We start from the raw sequence: 21,011 nt of genomic DNA on the forward strand, positions 1-21,011 counted from the left end.
CACGATTAAGAGCATTAAAAGCGTTGAAAGTATCATTAAAAATTTCTATTTTTTATTACCGTATATCATTCAAATACACTCTTAAGAACTAATATCAATATGCATTGTCTTCTCTCCTCTTTCGCTAATTGTTTTTCCTCTTCAACGATAGACATTTTTCCTTTCGAAAGGGCACCGCATTTCAATGCTCGAAGCTTTATAATGCATAGAAAAGGTTCTTCTCTTCTTATTATGCTTGTTTGATGAAAAAGAAACAAATTACAATGAGTTTTTTTTCTTTCTTTTCTAAGTTGTGTATATAAGTTTAATCATAGAGATACATATATGCATGTAAATATGTATAGATAAAATAGTATCACGATTTAGTGGAAGGTTTCGTGTGTTTCTTATACTCCGAAAAAAATTTCATCTTCACTTTTGAAACGCCTCAAATTCTCACTTTTTTCATCGTCTTGCTAAAACTTTTCAAAGAACGCTATATCGAGTCTATCGACAATATTATGTAGAATGTGAAACCAACTTTTTTTTTTAAACTTGAGTAACATTCCTAAAGTTTCCTTCAATACAGAGAAAAGTTTTCTACGTTGTAAAGTCCTAAAGAACCTATATTTTCGTCGATTACAACACACAATTTCTTATAAGAAAAAATAGCTTAAAGGAGAATATATTACGGCAAAGAATTCTCTTCTACGCTTCATTGTCAATTTCCTTTCTTTTTGCATCTATGTCGCTCCCTTGGGTGACTATTATTGCAGGAAGTGAAAATATATTTTTTTTCTATATTTATGATTTAATCTTTCATCTTTTGATTCTTGCGAAATTACCATATATATTATATACTTAATTAGCAATGCAATAAATACACAATTGCAGTAGTAGTTTGTTTTTGGATGCTCACAGACGTACTAAATGGTTGACTAATTGTGCTTTCAAGTAGTTCCTTAGTTAATATGATAAAGTAAATATGTAACATGTCTGCTTCTCTTAATCATATTTTCACTTAAACCAAAAATACGCAAGAAAATGGAATGTCAAGCAATCACAATAATTATTATTGTGGCAATTTCGTATCATATTGAATTGTAAGCATACCTATTTAGGAGTTCTTGGTATTTATTACTATTATATGTACTTTCTCTGTTAAATCTAACAATTCTCTCTGTCACTAGAGCGTGTGAGTGTTCATTTCGGCAAATCTCGAAGAAATATGATCTATTAACATTTGTGTTGTGTCTCTTTTGCACTCTTCAGAATATTATCTGTTGATTAAATTGCAAGGAATATAATTCATTGAATATAATGTTTGCTTTATTCTCTATTACACAATAACTCTTGATTCTTCTCTTTTTTCTGTCTCTCTGTGTGATATTCAATAAATAGTTTTCTGCATGTAATTACTTTAGAATTATTATCAGTTTATATGTGTGCAGAAACACATGTTTCACAATAAACGGCTAATATCAACACCAAAGTTCAATTCATTCATTAAATGTTGTGTAATTCTTTCTTGTCTTTATTAAAATCTGTCCCGCTAAAAACATCCCTCAAGGGCCTATGGATAAAATAGACTCGAGGGTGAAAAACCGCAAAGATTCACTCTTGATCACAAGAAAACTTCACGATCAATGTGAACAATTTCATAATAGATGTGTTTCGCTTATCAAACTTCTCTTCAATTAACCATTATTATATTCTTCAATGTTGAAAAACACCACTTTAAAGAGTACAATTGCTGGTGCCTTTGAACTGACACCAGTTTTTTTTTCATTCAAAAAGACTCCCTTCTCTGCATAAAACCCACAATATTATCAACAAGAAATTCCAAAAGCGAAAACTCGCGCAAAAATGACCAATTAATCACTTTGTGACTATAATGAGTTGCGTGCTGTGTCAATTGATGAGCGCAACACTAGACAGCCTTCCACCCAGAAGTTGGGACGATTCAGCATACTCTGCCACAAAGAGAGCTCTTTGCCGGTAGCGTCCATCCACTCCACGGCCTTGCCATAGTGCTTGCCTGCAAGGACACGAAGATTCTCCATTAGGGAACCTCAATGGGAAAGTAGCGACAATCCCGACAGACAAGGATTCGCTTAACAGCCTTCAGTTCTTAATTTAAAGTCCATTATATGCACTTATTGAATATTGATTATCTCTGTTAGATATTCAATTAGACCGCAATTGAGTAAACTCGACGCTATTAAATGTTGTCCTGCCAGAGAGTATTGATAAAGGGACGGGAAGAGTATGTTGCAAAGGAACGCTGTTGAGCTTAATAAAGCGTAAAAGCTTTTAAAACTGTGCTGTCTGGAAAAAACATAACACTGAGCGCAATATTTAATTATTTATAATTTAATCATCAATTATGAAATGCACTCTTCTAAGTCCCGTCAAATTCTATAATGCTTCAGTCAACACAAAGCTTAGTGCAAACATCCAGGAAGTGCTCTAGATGGCTTAGCCACTGTTGCGAAACCCCATTCTCTTACCTGTTCCTAGGGAGAAGCGCACGCCACCCAGAAATTCATTGCTGGCAAGTCGATCGTGATCCCAGATCGTCAGTTCGAGGGCTCGCTCAGATAGTTCCTGGAGCGTAACATCTTCGTATACGATTGTGTGATTCCACACGGGATTAACAGTTCGTTTGATAACGTCGGTTTTGCGCTTCGAGCTGCGACTCTTCTCCGGCAAGAGATAGCTGTTTGGGTGTGAGAGAAGATATGGGTCAGATTTCAGTTTAATTGAATTTACGAGGGACACTGGCTGTGGATTGTACCTCTTGCAGAACGCATCGCACGTGCCATTCGCCTTCACTGGCATCAAGTTTTTCGCCTCCTTCACCAGCACGTGCAGTTGGCCCTTGGTGGAGGTGTTCGAGGAGCGCGACGTGATTGAGGATTTGCTAAACTTCCTCATGCTGCCGCTAGAATTGTAGCCAGAATCCGGTGGTACAAACTTCAGTCCGACAATTATGTCACCACGATATGCTGCCGGCTCGTCGAATGGTTCACTCTGGGGAGTCAAATTGGCGGATAATGAGCTTCTCATGTTTTCTACCTCAGACATATTGCTACTGCTCACCCGCTCCTGCAGTTGATACCACTGTGGCTGGGGATTGTCGAACATCTTTCCCTGTAGATTGATTAGCACTTCGCCCAGAAAATCATTGCGGCCAAACATATCCGAGTGCCAGACGGTGAGCCACAGCGTGCGGGATTCCAGACTGCTGATGGACATGTGGAATTTGAGCACCTCGTCGAAGAAGGGGTTGAGGGTGTGCTTCTTCACTTTCGTCTTCCTCTTGCCGCTCTTTGACTTGTCCGGCAGCAGGTACACCTGTCGGCAAATGTGACACCCTCAGCATCCAATTAACCTCAATTACAACCCCCCGGACATACCTTCACGTAGGGATCACTGCGGTTCCTCTTGCCATCCACAGCCGCCAGTTCTTTGCATTGTACAATGTGAATCTCGAGAGCGTTCTGCTTGTAGTTGTATTGCATCCCGAACTCGATGTTGCCTTTGACGACCACAGTGCCATAGCGACCCTCTCCAGCCCCAGAATAGACACTCGCCATTGAATCGGATCGCAGCTGAGAGGGCGAATTAGTCACAATTATCAAACAATAGACAGATTATAATATTTATCAAGTGTTATCAAGTCAGTTCTTTTGATTTATTTGCAAGAGATTAGCTTTCTTCGCCTGTGTATCAAAGAATAAACTATCCACAATAGTCATATCGCTCTCTCATTTGCGTACTTTCAACGTAAGACGCGTACATCACAATGTGAATTGATATGAATTTCTCATGATATTCGCAAGAATGTTACATAAGACACTTTTACGTAAATTCAGTCCATTCATTTGGAAAAGTATATCATTTATTGTTTTGATTTAATATATATTAACAGCTAATCCGGAAATATATGGCGATATATTTATAAATATTGCGTAACCAAATTCAAAGTATATTGCGACTCGTTGAAATGCCAAAATGCTCAATAACCAATTGAGATTGTATGATATTGCCAAGGTTGGCGAGGTCATTGGCATTTCTATGCTTATTTTCGCCAACAATGACACACCGAATCTCAATGATCTTATCGATAGTTGAGTCGATAACTCACCCCGAGCGAGCTGAGGCTGTGCCTGTTCTGGTGCAGCGCCACGAGACGATCGATGTCCTCGTCCGACTGCGATGGCCATGGATCACTTGACGCGGATCCGCGCGATCCCGCAGGACTAGTTGGACCTGCACTCCTGACATTCTTGCCCACGTTCACGGGCGGTGTTGGTGCAGCTTCCGGTGAAATTGCGTTTTCATCTGTGGCAGAAGAGTAATAAAATGTACAAAAGCACGATAGGCATGGAGCATATAAAGACGAAAGAGGCACAAATTTGTAGAGCGTATGAAGTTATTGAAGCGAGATGTAAAAAAATCATTTTCTCGTTTTGCTAAATATTGTGACTATCGACCCAATGACCAACAATTTCTCCCCCTTTGCTCAATTGTTCGAATGCAAGACTATTGAGTGCGAGAACGCGCTGGAGGAGAATTGCTGAAAGTTTCTCCAAACGTCGCTCTTTGGTGACAATAAATCGAAACTTTTAATAGAGTTGGTGTGAATTATAATTGCGAAAGTTGCATGGCCATGAGGGCGTACAAATGGGGAAATGAGATCTTCTGGGTTATGAATATTTCAAAATTATCCATATTTGATGGAACATGTGGAGATGAATATAATAAAAGTATACTTTATATGTGTGTTTTTTTTTCTCTCATAAGAGAAAATCATGTCCAGAAAGCATATAAGTTTCTTTCGGCAACAATGCAACAATCCAATTGGAAAAACCCTTCGTGCAAACCAAGAGACTTCCTATGCATTTTGATTGCGGAAATTGATGAAAAAAGCCCCTATAAAACTCCTTCCCCACCCCAAGCCCACTTGTTGATGTGCTGTTCTGAGAGCGTGAAAGAAAAGCGATGAACATGCAGCAGACTTTCAACCCTCTCACCGTGCGCAGAAACTCTTATTTTGGGTATTTTTGTGTACTTCTTCAGACTATTGCCCTGCATGGCGTCATACTCGAGGCTCTCGAGGAATTTATCCGAGTTGGACTTGAGGCTGTCGTTCCAATTCCAGAAATGCCTCTTGCCGCGTTTCGCCTCATCAGCGCGCAAAGTGCTCTTCTGACTCGGCGATTTATCCTCCGCGTTTGCTATCACTCTTCCGGGTGTCTGTTTAGCGCTCATTTCCAGCTTGAACCGATTGAAGTGCCTGTCAATATCGTCCTCCTCGTCGCTCTCCTGGCCACACAGGCGACACCACTGGCGATTCGCGCTGCACGGACACAATTTCCCGCGAATTCTCGCACAGCAGAGGCATTGACAAAGAATGCATTGGCGCCAGGACGAGACCCTGGCGGGTGGTCTTCTCCGACGTCTGTTCTGGATAAGTTGAAAGCGACTGGAAGTTGTGGTGATATTTTCGGTGCTATTGACACTGTTGAATTCCGCCCCAAACGTGCTGTATTGATTTTCATCGTGCATTCTGTAGCTCACGAGCCTTGCCATAGCTCCACAGTCTCTCGACTTTTATTCAAAGTTCACACATAAGCAATTTCATGCTGCACTTGAGCGCATTTGCAGATGTACGTTCACCAATTGAAATTACTCAACCAGGCGCTCTTCCATCGAAACGAGTTCCGGGAAATATTTGAATAAGCGGATTCAATTAGGCGGCAAATGATACGGAATGTCTGATTGCAAGGATCAAACTCGAGAGTTTGAGTGCATTTTCTGGGAAATATTCAAATTTTGATGGACACTTTCTGTGACAGTCCAATTTATTTATCAGACTGACACTGAATAAATTCTGCTCATGCTGTTCAAGTAAGAAATTGATTCATCACCTCTGCTATGGATTATCTCGTGGATAATAAATTCCTTTACTGCTTTCAGTGAGTGTCTCGCCGAACACGAAACGATTGCGCAATAAATGTAATCAATTTTACGCAATTCTATTAATTAAAGTACATCAATGGACACGCGCCGTTTTACTTAGCAGCACGATTAATTGTCACCATGAAAGCGACAAGGAGGAATTGCTCCGCATCATGAATATTTAACACACACTGTGCGCCTATTTCATCCTGAGGGATCGTATTTTTTTTAGAGTGTGTCTTCAAAAATTAATGACCACATTTTAAGGAATATTCTATGCACAGAGACTCATTAATCAATTTGCGTGAGCAACTCACGTGCAGAATTCATAAAAAAAAACAGCATGGCAACGGTGGAAATCACTAAATAATTAATCGCATACTCATCCGGGAGACACAGTGACTGCAAAAAGTTTCAAACTGTCGGTCGGTGAATGTGATTCAACTTAATCAGTGAGTAATGCGCTTTTCGCTAATTAATTCACGTGAATTTTTAGACTCTTCCGGAACAACTCCGCACTGGTAAACACTGCTGGACTTTTTCTCCGCCACACGGCAATGTTACTCGCGAGTTCAACTCTAAATATGTCCCCGAAGAGTATCGTAATGAAGTTGACTATATTTATCTTTTCCTCATTAATTGGAACATTCTCTTCCCGCATACTTTTTTCTCTCGCACTATTCTAAATTTGTTATTGACATTTATTGATTTTACAAAGGATGGAATGATATAATGGAAGCCACTAATTTCATCCAGATATTCACTCATGTGTTTTCCATCCAGACAGCGTCAAACAGGAAATTCACAAAATGCTGTTGATGAAAACTTTAGCAATACATTCCATCGCAATTATCCCATCAATGGACGCAATTTTTACCATGCCAAACAATTTCTACATGCTTTTATTCATTAAATGTTCCACTTTGCATTATGCAAAATGAATTTTAGCAAATATTGATCACTAAAAGGACGCATTGACGATGGTTATTGGCAAAATTGCCAATGCTGTGTACTTGAAAAGCTTCCTTGCAATTGTTTTCTGGTTACAGAGGGAAATTGAGAGAATATGATTACGTCTTTCTATTGGCATTCAAGAAATTTCCCGGGAATGCCACACGTGTACGAATATTGATGACTTCTCTATAACGTTTGGAGGCACGCGTTTCGGGAAATGAAAACGACATATTCAGAATAATTTCACCAAAAAATAATACGAGGAAAAACAGGCATTCCCTTAGACTGAAGTCATCTTCCAGAGCCCAAACTTTTCCCCTTTTGCACACTACAATGGCAACCGAACTGACAAAAGGTGTAACTTTTTGATTTTATCATCACTAAAACCTTTCTCATCCATTACTACAGTTCTTGTTCACTGAAAATGTGTTAAATCTCCTTCGCTACAACTTTTCGCATGAAATTAATGATTGAACTTGCTGAGAAGCCCCTTTTTGCCTCATTCTCTTAAGCATATCAAAGAGCTTTCGCTCAAAGTACTTGAATATTTTGTTATATACCGAAAAGCTCTTTCCCTCTTTGTTAAGAAAATTGGAAGAGTGTTATGTAGCAAAAAAAAAATTAGGATGAATATGACGAGGCAGAAATGACTGCGAGTGATCCTTTGAGAGGCTGTGAATACGGAAAAAATGTTTCCAGTGATTGGTGTAAAGGAATTCCTCGAGTCACTTTATCTCACGTAATTCACGTAGCTGAAATTGCTCTGTGACTTTCAGCGAGGGTTTTCAGCTAATTTCTCCTACTTCCCATTCCTTGGCGGAACGGCGCACTGTCAAATGCAAAAGAGCATCTGAAGCTCTTCCTCAGTATAATGAAATTTTCAGGAGATATTAGCTAATTTCCTGGAAAACGTACTGTTATGATTTTCCCACAAAACTTTTGTAATTTCTCCACGGACTTGCTCTGCATAAAAGCTGGGATATTTTAAGAAAAGACCCCCGTCTGGCTCGACACACACACACACAAAGCTGTAAATATTAATAAGTGTGGAGGGAGAAAAATTTGTAGGTAAATTAATAAAATTAACTGCGGAGTGTACTTCACAGACTGGGCCACTTGTGGTGCAGAAAATCAAATTTTAATTCAATTAGAATAGTTTTTTCCCCGCTGAAATGTTGTCTGCAGAGAGTCTCGCGATGGATGTTTAGTCTTTTGTGTGGGAAAGAAGTGGCCGTGTAATTCTCAACAGCAAGAAGTTACACACAATTACACACAAGTCAGCCGTCTTTTTTGGGCAACATCTTAAGAGAGATGTAACGGATAGTGTTAGATTAACCGGTTCATCCGACGAGAGAGAGATATTTGAAATTTCAATTTAGAGAGGCAAATACACAAGAGACTGCCTCAGATGCTTGACCACGGCGTAGAGTTAATTGGACACTTCACGAGATACTTTGTCCACATAAACAACCATCAACTGTGCGCGATAAATTCCCAACTTTTTCACCAGGTAGTTTTTCACCTGGAATTTCCAACAGAAAAGAATTCCAACAATTTTCACTACAAGATTGAGATAAATTTCTCTTTTCCTCCCCACTTTGGCGATGCACTTGGGCAGTACGTCAGTTTGTGAAGAACTAATTCCAAAGCACACGAGACGAGGCTCCCATTGAAGCGCCATTATTCATTGTATTTGCGACAATGGGAGTGATATTGAATGTAGTACCACTACCACAGATTGCCCACCAAGAGGTTAACCGAAGTCCCAACCTACAGGTCAATCTGATTGTCTGCCAAATGCCTTCGTCTCTGAGAAATTCCGCCAAGCCATGAATATTTCGTCTCAATTACAAACCAACACTGCGAGACTCCGCATCGAGACAAATATTGACGCTTCCAATCATGTATGTGTTGATACAGTGTCTAACAAACTGTAAGTTCACACAAAGTGAATGAAATCAAACATTAACTACTCATTAATGTCCGTGACCCATAAGAAGAAAAAATCAGCCACGAGAAATTCAAGCCAAATTGAGGTTGACTTCATGATTCAATTTCGCGTGTGAGTTAATTGGAGGCTGGAGTGTTTGCATTTTTGGGCTTTTTCCACAACACCACATGCTTAAGCGGGCAAACTCACGAGACCATTAGGATAATTCCATGTTTTGTGATTGCTTGTGTAACTGCGTAAATAGTGATTCCTTCACGCTTTGAGGTGAGCAAACATTTGACATCTAAAATTTGTTTGCCAAACATAACTTTCATCAGCTATTTAATAGATTGTTGAGCCGAAAGTAAAAGCTCCATGCAAAATAGCTCAGTGGACTTGTTGAGATTTCGCATTTTTACACAAAGACAAGACGGCTAAGCAAACATATCACCTTTAAGGATGATCTCCCACCGAAAAGAAGAAGACATAAAGAACGCACCCAAGAGACCATCAAATAATATAAATCATTTTTGAATCACGAGACTCTCTTAATATGTACCGTGCGTACCTAATATTTAACACCATTATTCAACCGCCAATTTGAATTCTATTTATACGCGTTTTCCCTTCGTGTATTCACGACACTGTCTTTATTCCTCAACCCACCTCGCGCACGTCGGATTAAGCAATGGAATAATAATGTTATGAAAACGTGCGTGAGATAAAAGAAAATTTCCAGCCTGGAGTTTTCATCCTGTGCACGAGGATGGAAAAGGCTGTAGCCCACCTGAAAGTGGGTATCATAATGTATTGTAAATAATATAATTTAATGTGATTTTTATGCACAATTTCAGCTGAGGGAAGCCCCATACTAAATTAGTTTCCACCTTCTTTGGCATCATTTTCCGCTTGGCCCATTCAAATGAGCCAAGTCATGCCAATGTGTTCTGAATTTTTCTCCATTTTTTGTCGTGTGCCTTCGTGTCCACGTGCCCAAAGCTCAGACGTTTATGGCATTTTATGTCGAAAGAGCTTTGACTATTATGCCGTTATGAGGACAACAACTTCATTGCTAAGTTCTAGGAAAATACTCCTATAAATATCCCGAGGAATATTGTACATCATTTATCTGGAGGTTTGATACTACAAGCGGTGCAATGTCTTGAGTAAATCTTTCACTAATAGCTCTGCAATTTCACTGAAATTCATATATAAACCTCTTCTGGGAACTCCTATGTATAGAAATGCTCATACACAGCTAACTCTTGAAGCTGAGATACAAACAAACGTCTTAATAAATGGAAATAATATTCAATCTGCAAATGAAGAACGTGTGAAATACAGCAATCTTTCTCACTTTCAGCGAGATGACTTTTGATCTTTTCAAGAATTCACTCTGAAATTGAAACCATGAATTGCCCAAAATGACTCTTTCTTGTTGACTTTTGGGTGTGGAAAATTCACGAATAGAAAGCCCAAATTCTTCGCCTAATAATTTTGATATGCAAGATGATTTCTCTGGTAAATATTGTTTTGAAAAATATATAGCGAATGAAGAATTTTATAACCCATTGAAAAATCAAGATCAAGGGAAAGTTCATATAAAAATGCTGGCAATTTTCAACATTGCAGCTTTCATACAGTAAATTAAATTTTGTTGTTTTTATCTGTTGTTTTGTTCAAAAAACCGAGGAGACATTCAAAATCATTTACTTTTTCCTTGCAAATTTTAATTTACTTCACTAACAGTTATTTCTCTAATTCCAGGTTAACTATATTCATGACAATTTGCAATCTCTGACTAATTTTCCGGGCATGGTAATTTTTTCAATAAAACAACTATTTTTTGGTAAAAAAAAACAATAGATTCCATCTAATTAAACGGATATGGAAAATTGTCCCATATAAACTTTTAGTGTGGTGTTTTTGCTCCAAAATTTCTCTTGAAATTCAAGAGACTCTCCTTGATTGAGTCTCTTCGCCAGGAGAATGAGATTTGCAAAAAGCATATCCACATCTAAAATTTATGTATATAAAGTAGAAGAGGATGTAGAGAGAGATTATGCTTAAATATTCATTGCTGTGGAGTGATAGCGTTAAATGGAATGTCTCATCTTCTGACCGCAATAAATACAATACAACATAGTGAAGCCTTGAAGAAAGACACTTTGGGGATTTCGCATATATGCAATTGGATGAAAAAAAATTGAATTTTCGAAGAGGGAATTTTTGATGGTAGCGTGAAAGCAATATTCTCAAGCAGCGCCCATAACACGATGGAGCACATAAGTTTTATGTATATTTTCCAGATGGAAATATGGGCACTCGGCAAATAAACACATGAAACAAAGTGTTGTGAATGATGTGAAGATCCCATATCGAATTTTCAATTCATCCTTACTTCCATTTTCACAGTGCAAATAAATCATTTATCGACATACAAGTAAGATATATGTGCGCTCCTCTGCACAGCTGTGAATTCGATGTGAGCACAAAGAAAGCTGTTCAATGGCAGAATTGCAAAATCTCAGTCACAGGATGAGATTCACTAATTGATTCCCGTGCAAGAGGAGTTAAAAAGATAGACTGCCATGCAGATTCTGACTTCAAACGTTGCTCAAAGAGACTTGTGTGGTAATGAAAATAAAGGCAGTGCAAATATTTCCCCTCCCACATGGCAAAATATGCTTTGAGGTTGATTCTTGAATTGTTTGCAGACGGTTTCGCTTGCGGCATCGTGAATTCGGTAATTGAAACTACTAATTAGAATGGGCATGTGATGATTATATAATATGTGCAACACAGCATTTTGTACACGGCTGCTTTGCAATTCTTCGTCAATTGCGTACATCGCAAGAAGTTTCTGACCACATCGCAATCATGTGCAAAGATAGCAGACATGCATCAATTAAATGCCCATTGCGTCCAGATCCTGCTCGGACATTTGAGGCTATTTGAAGTGTGATTAATTGCTAAAATTGCGAAGCAATTTCATACTGGGGAATTCCCTCCGTATTTGCTTTGAAAAGTCCAATTAATTAGTTAAATTTTACAACTCTCAGAATCTGATATGATTGTAAATTAATTATCGTTTGAAGTGTTTTATATGCAGTGCTTCTATTTCAGACACTCTATTTGTGTGTCGGTGCAAAAAGTATCGAATAGTTTGAGAGTTAGGGAGATTTTACAGACAGGAAATGTAGAATTTGAATACACAGAAAACGCTTTTCAATATGCAACTTTGAATTTTAAATCACAGCATGATTTCGGGGAATTCTGACGAATATGCAGGAAACATTGAGATACCATCGGAAACTTTTAGAGTCTTTATATATATTCATTGAAAACTTGTGATGGACCCGAAACTGCAAAGCTCTGCAAGAGCTTATCGATAAATTCATGCGTCAAGAGCAATTCAGATTCTTACTCTCTATGATTTCAACACAAATACGTGTATGTTAAACTTTGAAATTGACATTTTCCAACTACTATATGGTGGGGAGTTGTTCTGTGGCTTGAAGAACACATTTTGCCAACTAATCTCAAAGTTGTAGCATTGAAAATCGTCTGAGGTGCACACGGGTGTTTTCCCCAGAAATTAGGAAGTAACTTTTTCTATTTAAAACCACCATAAATTGAAAAACTGTGTTTCTCGTATACAACTTTGCGCCCAAATAGTATTTTGCAGTGAAGCCAGTCAAGTAACAAAAAAAGGGCAATGCCACAACATGGTTTGATGTACATGTTTTTTTTTCTCTACATTTTCGCGTTAACAGGCATTGAGCAGGTGAACATCCGCAAACACATTCCAAAAATTTTAATATCATCAGCGTGATTAATTTTATCCCTCCACATTCAGTGTAATATCAGTGAATGTGGCAAAAATGCGGATACAAGTCTAAAAGAGTGTCTGTATGAGTATATATGTACTCTGCTCTATGTTCATATAGTTGCACATCTACGTGTCGCCACAGAGGCTTTGCCGTCCCAGGTGGGCAAAAAACAAATTATATATTTAAGTCGCTGATGAAATAATTTGTCCACGAGACCCTTAATTGCCACCATTGCTCATTCTGCGAGGGTGGACGAGCGCTGTGACCCACACTTCCCATAACGCGTCGCCTCACGTGAGCCAAGGGGCAAAATACAAAAGGGGCGAGACACATCAGCCGAAACTCTGTCTCTATTGTTTTTCCACTTCTACAGCACTGTATGCTGGTGTTATGTACGCGAATTCTGACTTTGTAACATACCATGCTCTCTCCCTCTCTTGCTCGCACAAAACTCTGTCCTCCATGGCTCTGAGTGTAACAAACAATTTTCGTGCAAAGTGAACAAAACAAAAGTTACGTCATTTTTACTCTCTGTGGCTTATTTTTCTACCATTGTACCATCCCAATACATAGAGAGAGCATTCACATTCGCATTTCGTGGGTAATCTGCAGAAAATACAGCTTGCGAGTCGCTTAATTGTACAACGGCCTTATGTGTTGTTTACGATGATGTCACCTTCATTGTGAAGATGAATCGGTGATGCTCTTCGTGTAATACTACATTGCCTTTATTTCACATTTCTTTTAATATTTGAGAACGCGGAGAGCCACAAAAAACCACCCAATACACGGCCCACATGTTGGTGAGATGGAAAATGTGGGGCAAAAGTTGAAAGACTTGGCGGACTGTCTGAATTTTAAGTGAAATTTCATTAGATTAGTTGTACATGATCGTTGAAATTGAAATTTCTTTCATTCAATTCCCACAAAATACTCTTCTCAATTAGACTGTGTAGCAATTTGCAAAATTACACTCCACTTCTCTATTAAAAATTGCAATACATTTCAATCAATTTCTCTACTCTTCTCGTACATTAAAGTGACAAGTCCGAGCGGTAAAATCACATTTTGTATTGTGGAGAGATCGTATTATATCCATGCTTGCAAAAGAGCATCTAAAAGAGATGTTGTAAGCACTAGATTAGGTACATATTAAAGCTTTTATACCTCTTTTGTCTTACTTAAACACATTTGCATAAATCCCCATGACCCGAGTCCATTTATTGACCTCCAAAAGGGCGTTCCTGTCCGCCTCTTGGAAAAAAGTGCTTCTCAGCAAAAATAAGCTTGAGTGCTACAGCAATTGGGGACAAACAGCCCCTGAAAATCCATTGTAATTTACGGTGCTTGTTCAATTTACACCCAAAGCCGAGGCGCTTTAATTGAAAGTTGAGAAAATCCATGATTAGTGTGTGGTATTTTCCGCGTTGTTCGCGCAAAACCACAAAAGCAACAGCAAACACATCGGAAATCAACATTTCGACATTTTTGGTAGGCGACAACTTGAGTATCTCGTTTCACCAATTTCGGCAAAACACACACACACTTCGGTGAGATTAGTCAAAATGTCTCCGTGATATTAAAACAGAGAGAATTTGCTTGAAATTCGTGGGATTTCTTTGAGCCACATTTCAACAATTTTCCCCATTAATTTGCTAGTACATATTTCTGGGATTAAAAGTGTATACAACCACTTTCCTTTCATACGTCAAATATGATTTTCATCCTTTTCACAACTCTTATGCCAAGATCATACGATGCTTGGGATTAAGGAGGGAAAAATAAATGGCTTTCGGATGTTGAGAAATTGAGATTTCCATGAGTACGGAAGCAAAGGTGGGGAGGATATTGAAGTATCATTCGAGGAAATGACTTTTTATTTCAAAAGTATATGAATTCGCTTCTCATTCAGGGACTATTAAACGTGACTAGAAAGATTTATAGAGACAGAAAAAAGTCGTGCTTGACTAATAATTAAAGAAATATGTCTTCACCTTGAAATTTCGAGGGGATAATCAATGTTGAATCAGATGGAGAATTGAGAGAAAAATCTACTTTTCCACTGCCCCTATTTCTTGCAATTCCTCCACATAACATGCCATATACAAAGACCTCTCTCTGTGGAGATTACGACGGTAAACGAGGTAGAACAGACTCATTTTTTTCTGTCGGATGCTCACCTCATAACATGAAAATTGCTCAAGACATTGTCACGCCAGAGAAGCCCTGTGCCTCAGCGGTTTTTCTATCTCTCTCTAAATGAATTTCACCTAATTAAGGCTCATAAACTGACGCAAATGCTGAACATTGAGATGCGGTTTCTCTCCGCCACTAAAACTCTTTCTCTGCACTGAACCACCGCAGAATCAGCAGGAAGTTCAATATAGCGAGTTTATCAGTAAGTTGTGAGATTTAATGCGCCTTAAGATTGATTTAGAAAGTTCGATTGGACGAGCAGTGAAAGTCCAACTTATATAGATACTTTGTGTAAAGACACTCACCGACACTGTGAACATTTTGCACCTTGCGACGCCCATCCCGGCGCTGGTACATCGACGTCAGGGATTGGTGCTGCACACCAGGAGCCGCAAGGGCCTTCTTCGATACGGAACTGGGACGAGTGAAGCCGGGAGCACGATATCGCGCACTCTTGACATTGTTCTGCAGGAAGTGGTAGACGCTGTGCTGCTTCGATGAGCTGGTCAGATTGGATGTGGAGAGCCGAGGCAGGGAGTTGGTGCTGCTCGAGGTTGTGGTCTGCAGACTTCGTGGCAGTGTTGAGCGCGTGGCGAATCTCCGCTCATCCTCAGATGAGTCATTGTCTGAGTCGCAGGCGGCATCTGGCACACTTGAGCGTCGGCGGGCACTCTTCTGGCTCGTGGACGATCCCCAGAGCTTCGATCCCTCGATTTCGTGGTCCATCCCACCTCCTATACTTCCACATGATCTCACGCGATCCAACTGCTCGCGACTGAGACTCTTCTGGTTAAACAGCAGATCCCCAGCGGAGCGTCTTTTGGCGGCCAAGGCACTGGCCGATGATGAGTGATCAAGCAGGGTGAGCTTCGTGCGGGAGTCGCCGTTGGCCAGAAGGGCGGATTCAAAACTCCCTCGCCAGGAAAAGCGCTCATAATCGCTGGCCTCCTTTTCCTCCGCCGCCGTGTCACTGACTCCGCTGCTTGACTGATGGTGAGGCGGTCGTGATTCGCCCAGAAGCAAATCGTGCGATTTACTGCGCGGCAGGTGGGCAAAGGTAATCTTTTCCGGCTTCTCCATAGCGCTATCAGACGTGCTATCGTCATCCTCCGTCGTGGTGGCTGAAATCTTCGCCTGAAGGCGTCTGTGATGACGAGATGCTGCTCCACGAGGAGAGGAGCTGGTGTGGGACTCTCCGCTGCTCACCTCATGCATCAAAGCCACCAACCGACTGCCGATATGGTGAATAACTTTTGCAAAGATTGGCGGAGATCCCGTCGCAGCTGGCTTTTCCTCGCCGGCTGCAATCTTTGAGAAAGATGCCACCAACTTCTGATAGACAAAAGCAGTCTCTCTGTTCAGTCCTTGATTCTCAGGCGTGTCCCCGATTAGCAGTCCTCCATCCCCTCGATCGCCCTCCTCATCGTGATCAACAGTGCTGTCGAATTTATTTATAATCTGCTGGCAACTGGCTGAGATTTGCTCCTGCAGCTCAGACTTCTTGGGCTTCTTCCCCGCGCCCTCCAAATCTGAGCTCGTGTAGTCTGAGGAGTCGTAGGAATCCGACCAAGTGTCCTCACTGCTCAGATACTCAACAATCTCCCTCACTTGCTCATCATTTATTCCCGGCACAGTCTTCATGAGCCTCGTGAGTTCGCTCTCAAAGTACACCAATTGCGGTGGTTTGCTACGGTTCCGCGGTTTTGCCACCGGCGTGCCACTCTTTGGTGACTCACCAGACATCTCCGCCAGCGTGGTGGGGGCTGCCTTTGTGGACATACTCTGGGCATTGGCACTCGCCGCTACGAGCGTCTTGAAGAATTGCCTCATCCTCGACATCATCACATTTGTTTCCTCATCAGAACTCCAATTGTTGAAGCTGTCCTTCCGCGTCAGCGTCACGGATGGCGGTGTTGATTTTGTGGCACTTTCTGAGCTCTCAGTCTCCTTCATCTCTGCCCTGTTCTCCTCTTCAATCTCCTCCAATTCCACCTTCAGCTCCGACTTCAGGGAGTCGTCAGTCTTGAGGAGGTCATCATTGCTGCCGACAAAGCCACTGTCGCGACTGTGTTGCTTCCGGGATTGCACGAGATTATTGGGCGGCAAGAGGAATTCTGGCTGGGGAGTTTTCCTGTCTTCCTCATCAGACAAGTCACTCTCCTCTTTAGGATCATCCAATCGCTTTTTGCCCTGTTTTTTCCTTTTCATCGTGTCACTCTGACCATCGGGCTTGTCCGTGGTCAGAGTATTCTCATCACAGGTGTCCGTCTCTGAGGAGTCGTTCGAATCATTTGTGTCGTTGATGATCTGCGGGTCACCAGCACTGTCTTCCTTGGCCAGCAGATTGTCCAAGGAAGAGCTGTGAGATCTGCCAGATCCTCTCGCCCTCACCAGCTTCTTCCTCCGTTGCTCAGGACTCGGTCTGCCTTCACTATCGCTGCCCACACTGCCACTACCATCGGAGTCTGCCTGTTCAGCCGAGAAGCCCATGAAGCCGGAAAGGAAATACTTTTCGAGGCGGGATGCCGTCAAATCCGCCGCCGGATTGGGCTCCACACTTTGATCATCGGGTCCACCGAGGGAATCCATGCCTTCACTGCAAATGCTGCTGCTCTCCGATAGGGAATCTTCGCGATTCTCCGGCGCAGCACTGGGCTTCCCATCGCCCAGCCCGTAAAAGAAGTACTTTTCCAGATCTGACGCCGATACGCGATACTTGTTCTTCATGCTCGACTGCTCCACCTCACTCTCCTCGCAGCTCTCCTCCACGATGGTGTGCAGGGTGAAGTCGATGGCTGTGCGATTGTACCCGCGGAGCTCCTCTTCACGGTCTATCGTGGACGATAGCGTGATCTCTTCACCCGAGTCCATATCCGAGTCCGTGGCAGTGTGACCGCCAAACTCCTCATCATCATTGTTGCTGATCTCCTCCACCCAAGAGTCATCATCCGCCAGGCCCTCTTCTAGGCTGATGACCGCCGATAATGTATTCGCGCCCGTAACCACGGTGACGTCACTCTCACTCTTAATCGCACTGGCACTCATCTTCTCCTCACCGTCACTGCACTTGTCCTGATCCTCACTGTTCACAATCTTCACGGGGCGCCGGCGCGGCTCTTTTGGCACATCCTCGCCCAGTGCGCGCATAAAGTAGCCCGCTAGGGAGTTATCACTGCACCCATCATCCTCCTGGGAGTTTGTGTGCTGCACAATCACCTCAGACTCCTCGTCCGACACAATCCGCGTGGTGTCCGTGGCAACGATATTCACTGCAGGCTCGGGCCGCGTGTCCTGCGTGATCATCACCAGACTTGTGTACTTTGTCCCACCCGCGGGAGCATTTTGCGCGGCGTCTGTGCTGCTCGGCCGTTCACTCTCCACTGCACGATCGCGATCACCTTCGCCACTTTCACAGGTGTCTTCGTCGCGTTCGGAGCTCTCACCTGTGGTGGGGATCGCGTCGCGATCACCCGAGCATGTCGCTGTGTCTGTGACTCGATCACTCTGTGCCGATGGTGGAGAATTCGATGCACTTTCAGTTTCCACACATGCCATCTCTTCCCGTTCTAAACTAGTTTCTGCACTCACGCCGTGGGACTTCTCCACCACAGACGCGAATTGTGGTTTCTGGGAATCATCCTCTCCAGGCAAATCATGACTTATCGCGACACTCGACCTCTGCGATCCATCATCGCCCGCCAAACTGGCTTCAGCACAACATTCACTTTCGACCGCAGCCACAGCACTGGCGACACTGGCCGAGCGCTCTGTATCAGCCACATGTGCAATATTATCAGTCTGAGAGTTTCTGGCGAGCTCTGACACTGCACAGTCACTCTCCGACTCACTCAGAGGCTCCTCATTGGCATTCTGCGCGCCGACTTCGCGCGGCTCAAGGCTGTCCAGCAGGGGAGACACTTCATCCTCACTGAAGAACTTCACAGAGTTGAGAACAACATTCCGCGGAGTCTCGTCATTGTCGTCGTCCTCCAGGCACCGGATATAATTCAGTATCACAGAATTATCCCCCGCCTCATTAATTTCCTCTGGCTCACTCTCACTCTCCTCACTGTCAGATTCACTGGATTCACTGCCCTCCTCCTGATCAGGAATCTCTTTCACGTAATTCAAGATAATCCCACAATCCTTTTCAGTGTCTGTGTCATTATCCGAGGAATCCTCAGTGTCGCCATCCGAGCTCTGGGAGTCTGACGAGGAATCCCGCCTGTTTACCACAAACACCCGCGAAAATCTCTTTGACTTGGGCCGACGATCCGCCACAGTTCCCGTGTCATCACTATCTGTGGCTTCCGTTTCCGAAGAGCTGGGGTCTTCGCGTGCCGAACTACTCACAGAGTGCCTCCCATCGCTCTGGCCCACATCACTCACTCCACCGTCACCCTCATTGTCACTGGCATCCCCCGTGACGTTGTAACTGCGGTGGATGGGCCCCAAATTGCGCACCTCATCGCTGTCGCATGAGTCAGAGTCACTGGAGGAGAACATGCTCTCCGACTGCAGATACCCACTCGCGTGCGTGTCGAGTTTGCCCACGGATAACATGTCCTTGTCGCGCGATTCACTCTCATCCACTGTCTGGGCACTCTCACTAATTGAATCACCTTCCGCAGGTGTCTCTCTCCCTGCGTCCCTCGTGACCTTCCGCTGCTTAGCGTCAAGCGATAAGGCCTTATCAGACTCGACAATATCGCGAGTTAACACTTTATCACTCGCGTCACCATCTCGCGCTTCAGTGGCCTCTTGGGCCTCGGCTTTGGACTCTGCTGTTGAGTCTTCGACGGTCGGACCGGTACTGCCTTCGCTGCGATCGCACTGACCGGGTTCGGTGTTGCGAAACACACCAGACGCACTTGTGGTGCCTCCCTCGGCTCTGTGTGCTTGTGTTTCATGCCTATCTGTCTCTCCCTCGCCCTTCTGCTGGTGCACCAGCGCCGCACTGTTCCACAGCTGAAAGATGTCCACCTGGCGCTGCTGAATAGCCTTCAGCTTCTGCTTTGCCAGCGAATCCTCCACCTCCTCGGGCTGCACCAGCAAGTCTGAGGGATTCCAGTTGGGTGGAATGAGGACGGGAATAGGGACAAAGACCGTCGTCCCTCCACATGTGCACTCCTTCTTCGTGCTCTTCGCCTTATCGCTGCACTCGGACCACGTCTTCCTGTTGTGATTCCTCATGAAGACCAGCTCCTGATTCATAAATCCATCAGAACTTGTGGGTGACGAGCTCTCTGCGTGCGCCAGGAGCTCCTCATCCGTCCCTGTGTCGCTCTCCCTGAGCCTCTGTCTCATCATAAAGGGGGATTCAGTGAGGCCCCGTCTGTAGAATATTGGCGAAGTCATTGGAGAGCTCTTAAAGTGCTTCCTCCTCACGCTGGGCGAATCGAAGGGGGAAACTGAGAAGTCCCTGAAAATCGCCCTGCTGCCCACACCAGGCTCAAAATAGTCCCAGTCACAGTCATCCAGCGAAAAGCTATGTCTCGTGTTGATTGAGCTGGTCGTGGAGCTGCTATCCTCGAACTCCTCCTCCTTGCTGGACGAATCTGAGCTTATGAACACCAATTTGTACTCATCCGTGTCAGGGTAGAGCATCTTCAGGCCACTGCAATTCTCATAGTCTGATATATCATCCTGCATGAGGGAGGATTTCCTGTTTCGCGGTCCGGAACATGTGTCACCTGAATTATACGCACTAATTAATCACAGTTGCATAGATACCATGCCCTTCACCCCAAAACACCACCAACAATGTCCTACATCCTCAACGCACAGCCAATTCCACACTTGCATGGTTAGTCACACTTCGAGCGATAGAGACAATTTCCATACTATTTACACACATTCATTACCCCTTCGCCAAAGCATGTGTTTCGCTTTCTAGTCACAACACAGCGCCCCAAAACATTGCATGCTAATGCCATTCGCCATCACCCAGACACACTGCCCAGGGATACTCGCCACCATGGGCAAACAGAGTTTCCCGGCTCATGTTAGTAACTCACTCTAATGTGCGCTAATCCTAAATATAGATTCGTGGAGAGAAGAATAAATCAATTCTCGTGGATTCTGTGGATTCAATTACAGCGAATGCACCACTCTCTGAGCCATGCCGAACGACCTGAGTTTCCGCTGATCTA

At 43.0% G+C, this 21,011-nt stretch overlaps 1 protein-coding gene across 5 annotated transcripts in view; it reads right to left on the bottom strand.

The window, feature by feature from the left end:
* Positions 1–30: 30 nt before the first annotated feature.
* The window catches only part of LOC132265448 (uncharacterized), a 55,855-nt gene continuing 34,874 nt past the window's right edge, over positions 31–21,011 (bottom strand). For all 5 annotated transcript variants that reach the window (XM_059766151.1, XM_059766149.1, XM_059766150.1 and 2 more), the window contains exons 8-14: positions 15,165–20,552; positions 4,130–4,326; positions 3,399–3,593; positions 3,082–3,336; positions 2,777–3,012; positions 2,490–2,698; positions 31–2,017 (exon numbers count right to left, since the gene is read on the bottom strand). In XM_059766151.1, the coding sequence (XP_059622134.1) occupies positions 1,869–2,017; positions 2,490–2,698; positions 2,777–3,012; positions 3,082–3,336; positions 3,399–3,593; positions 4,130–4,326; positions 15,165–20,552 (6,629 nt within the window). In that variant the 3' untranslated portion in view covers positions 31–1,868. The remainder of the gene's footprint in view (positions 2,018–2,489; positions 2,699–2,776; positions 3,013–3,081; positions 3,337–3,398; positions 3,594–4,129; positions 4,327–15,164; positions 20,553–21,011) is intronic.

This window comes from Phlebotomus argentipes, unplaced genomic scaffold, assembly GCF_947086385.1.
Source record: "Phlebotomus argentipes unplaced genomic scaffold, Phlebotomus argentipes genome assembly contig_2, whole genome shotgun sequence".
Taxonomy (NCBI): Eukaryota; Metazoa; Arthropoda; class Insecta; order Diptera; family Psychodidae; genus Phlebotomus; species Phlebotomus argentipes.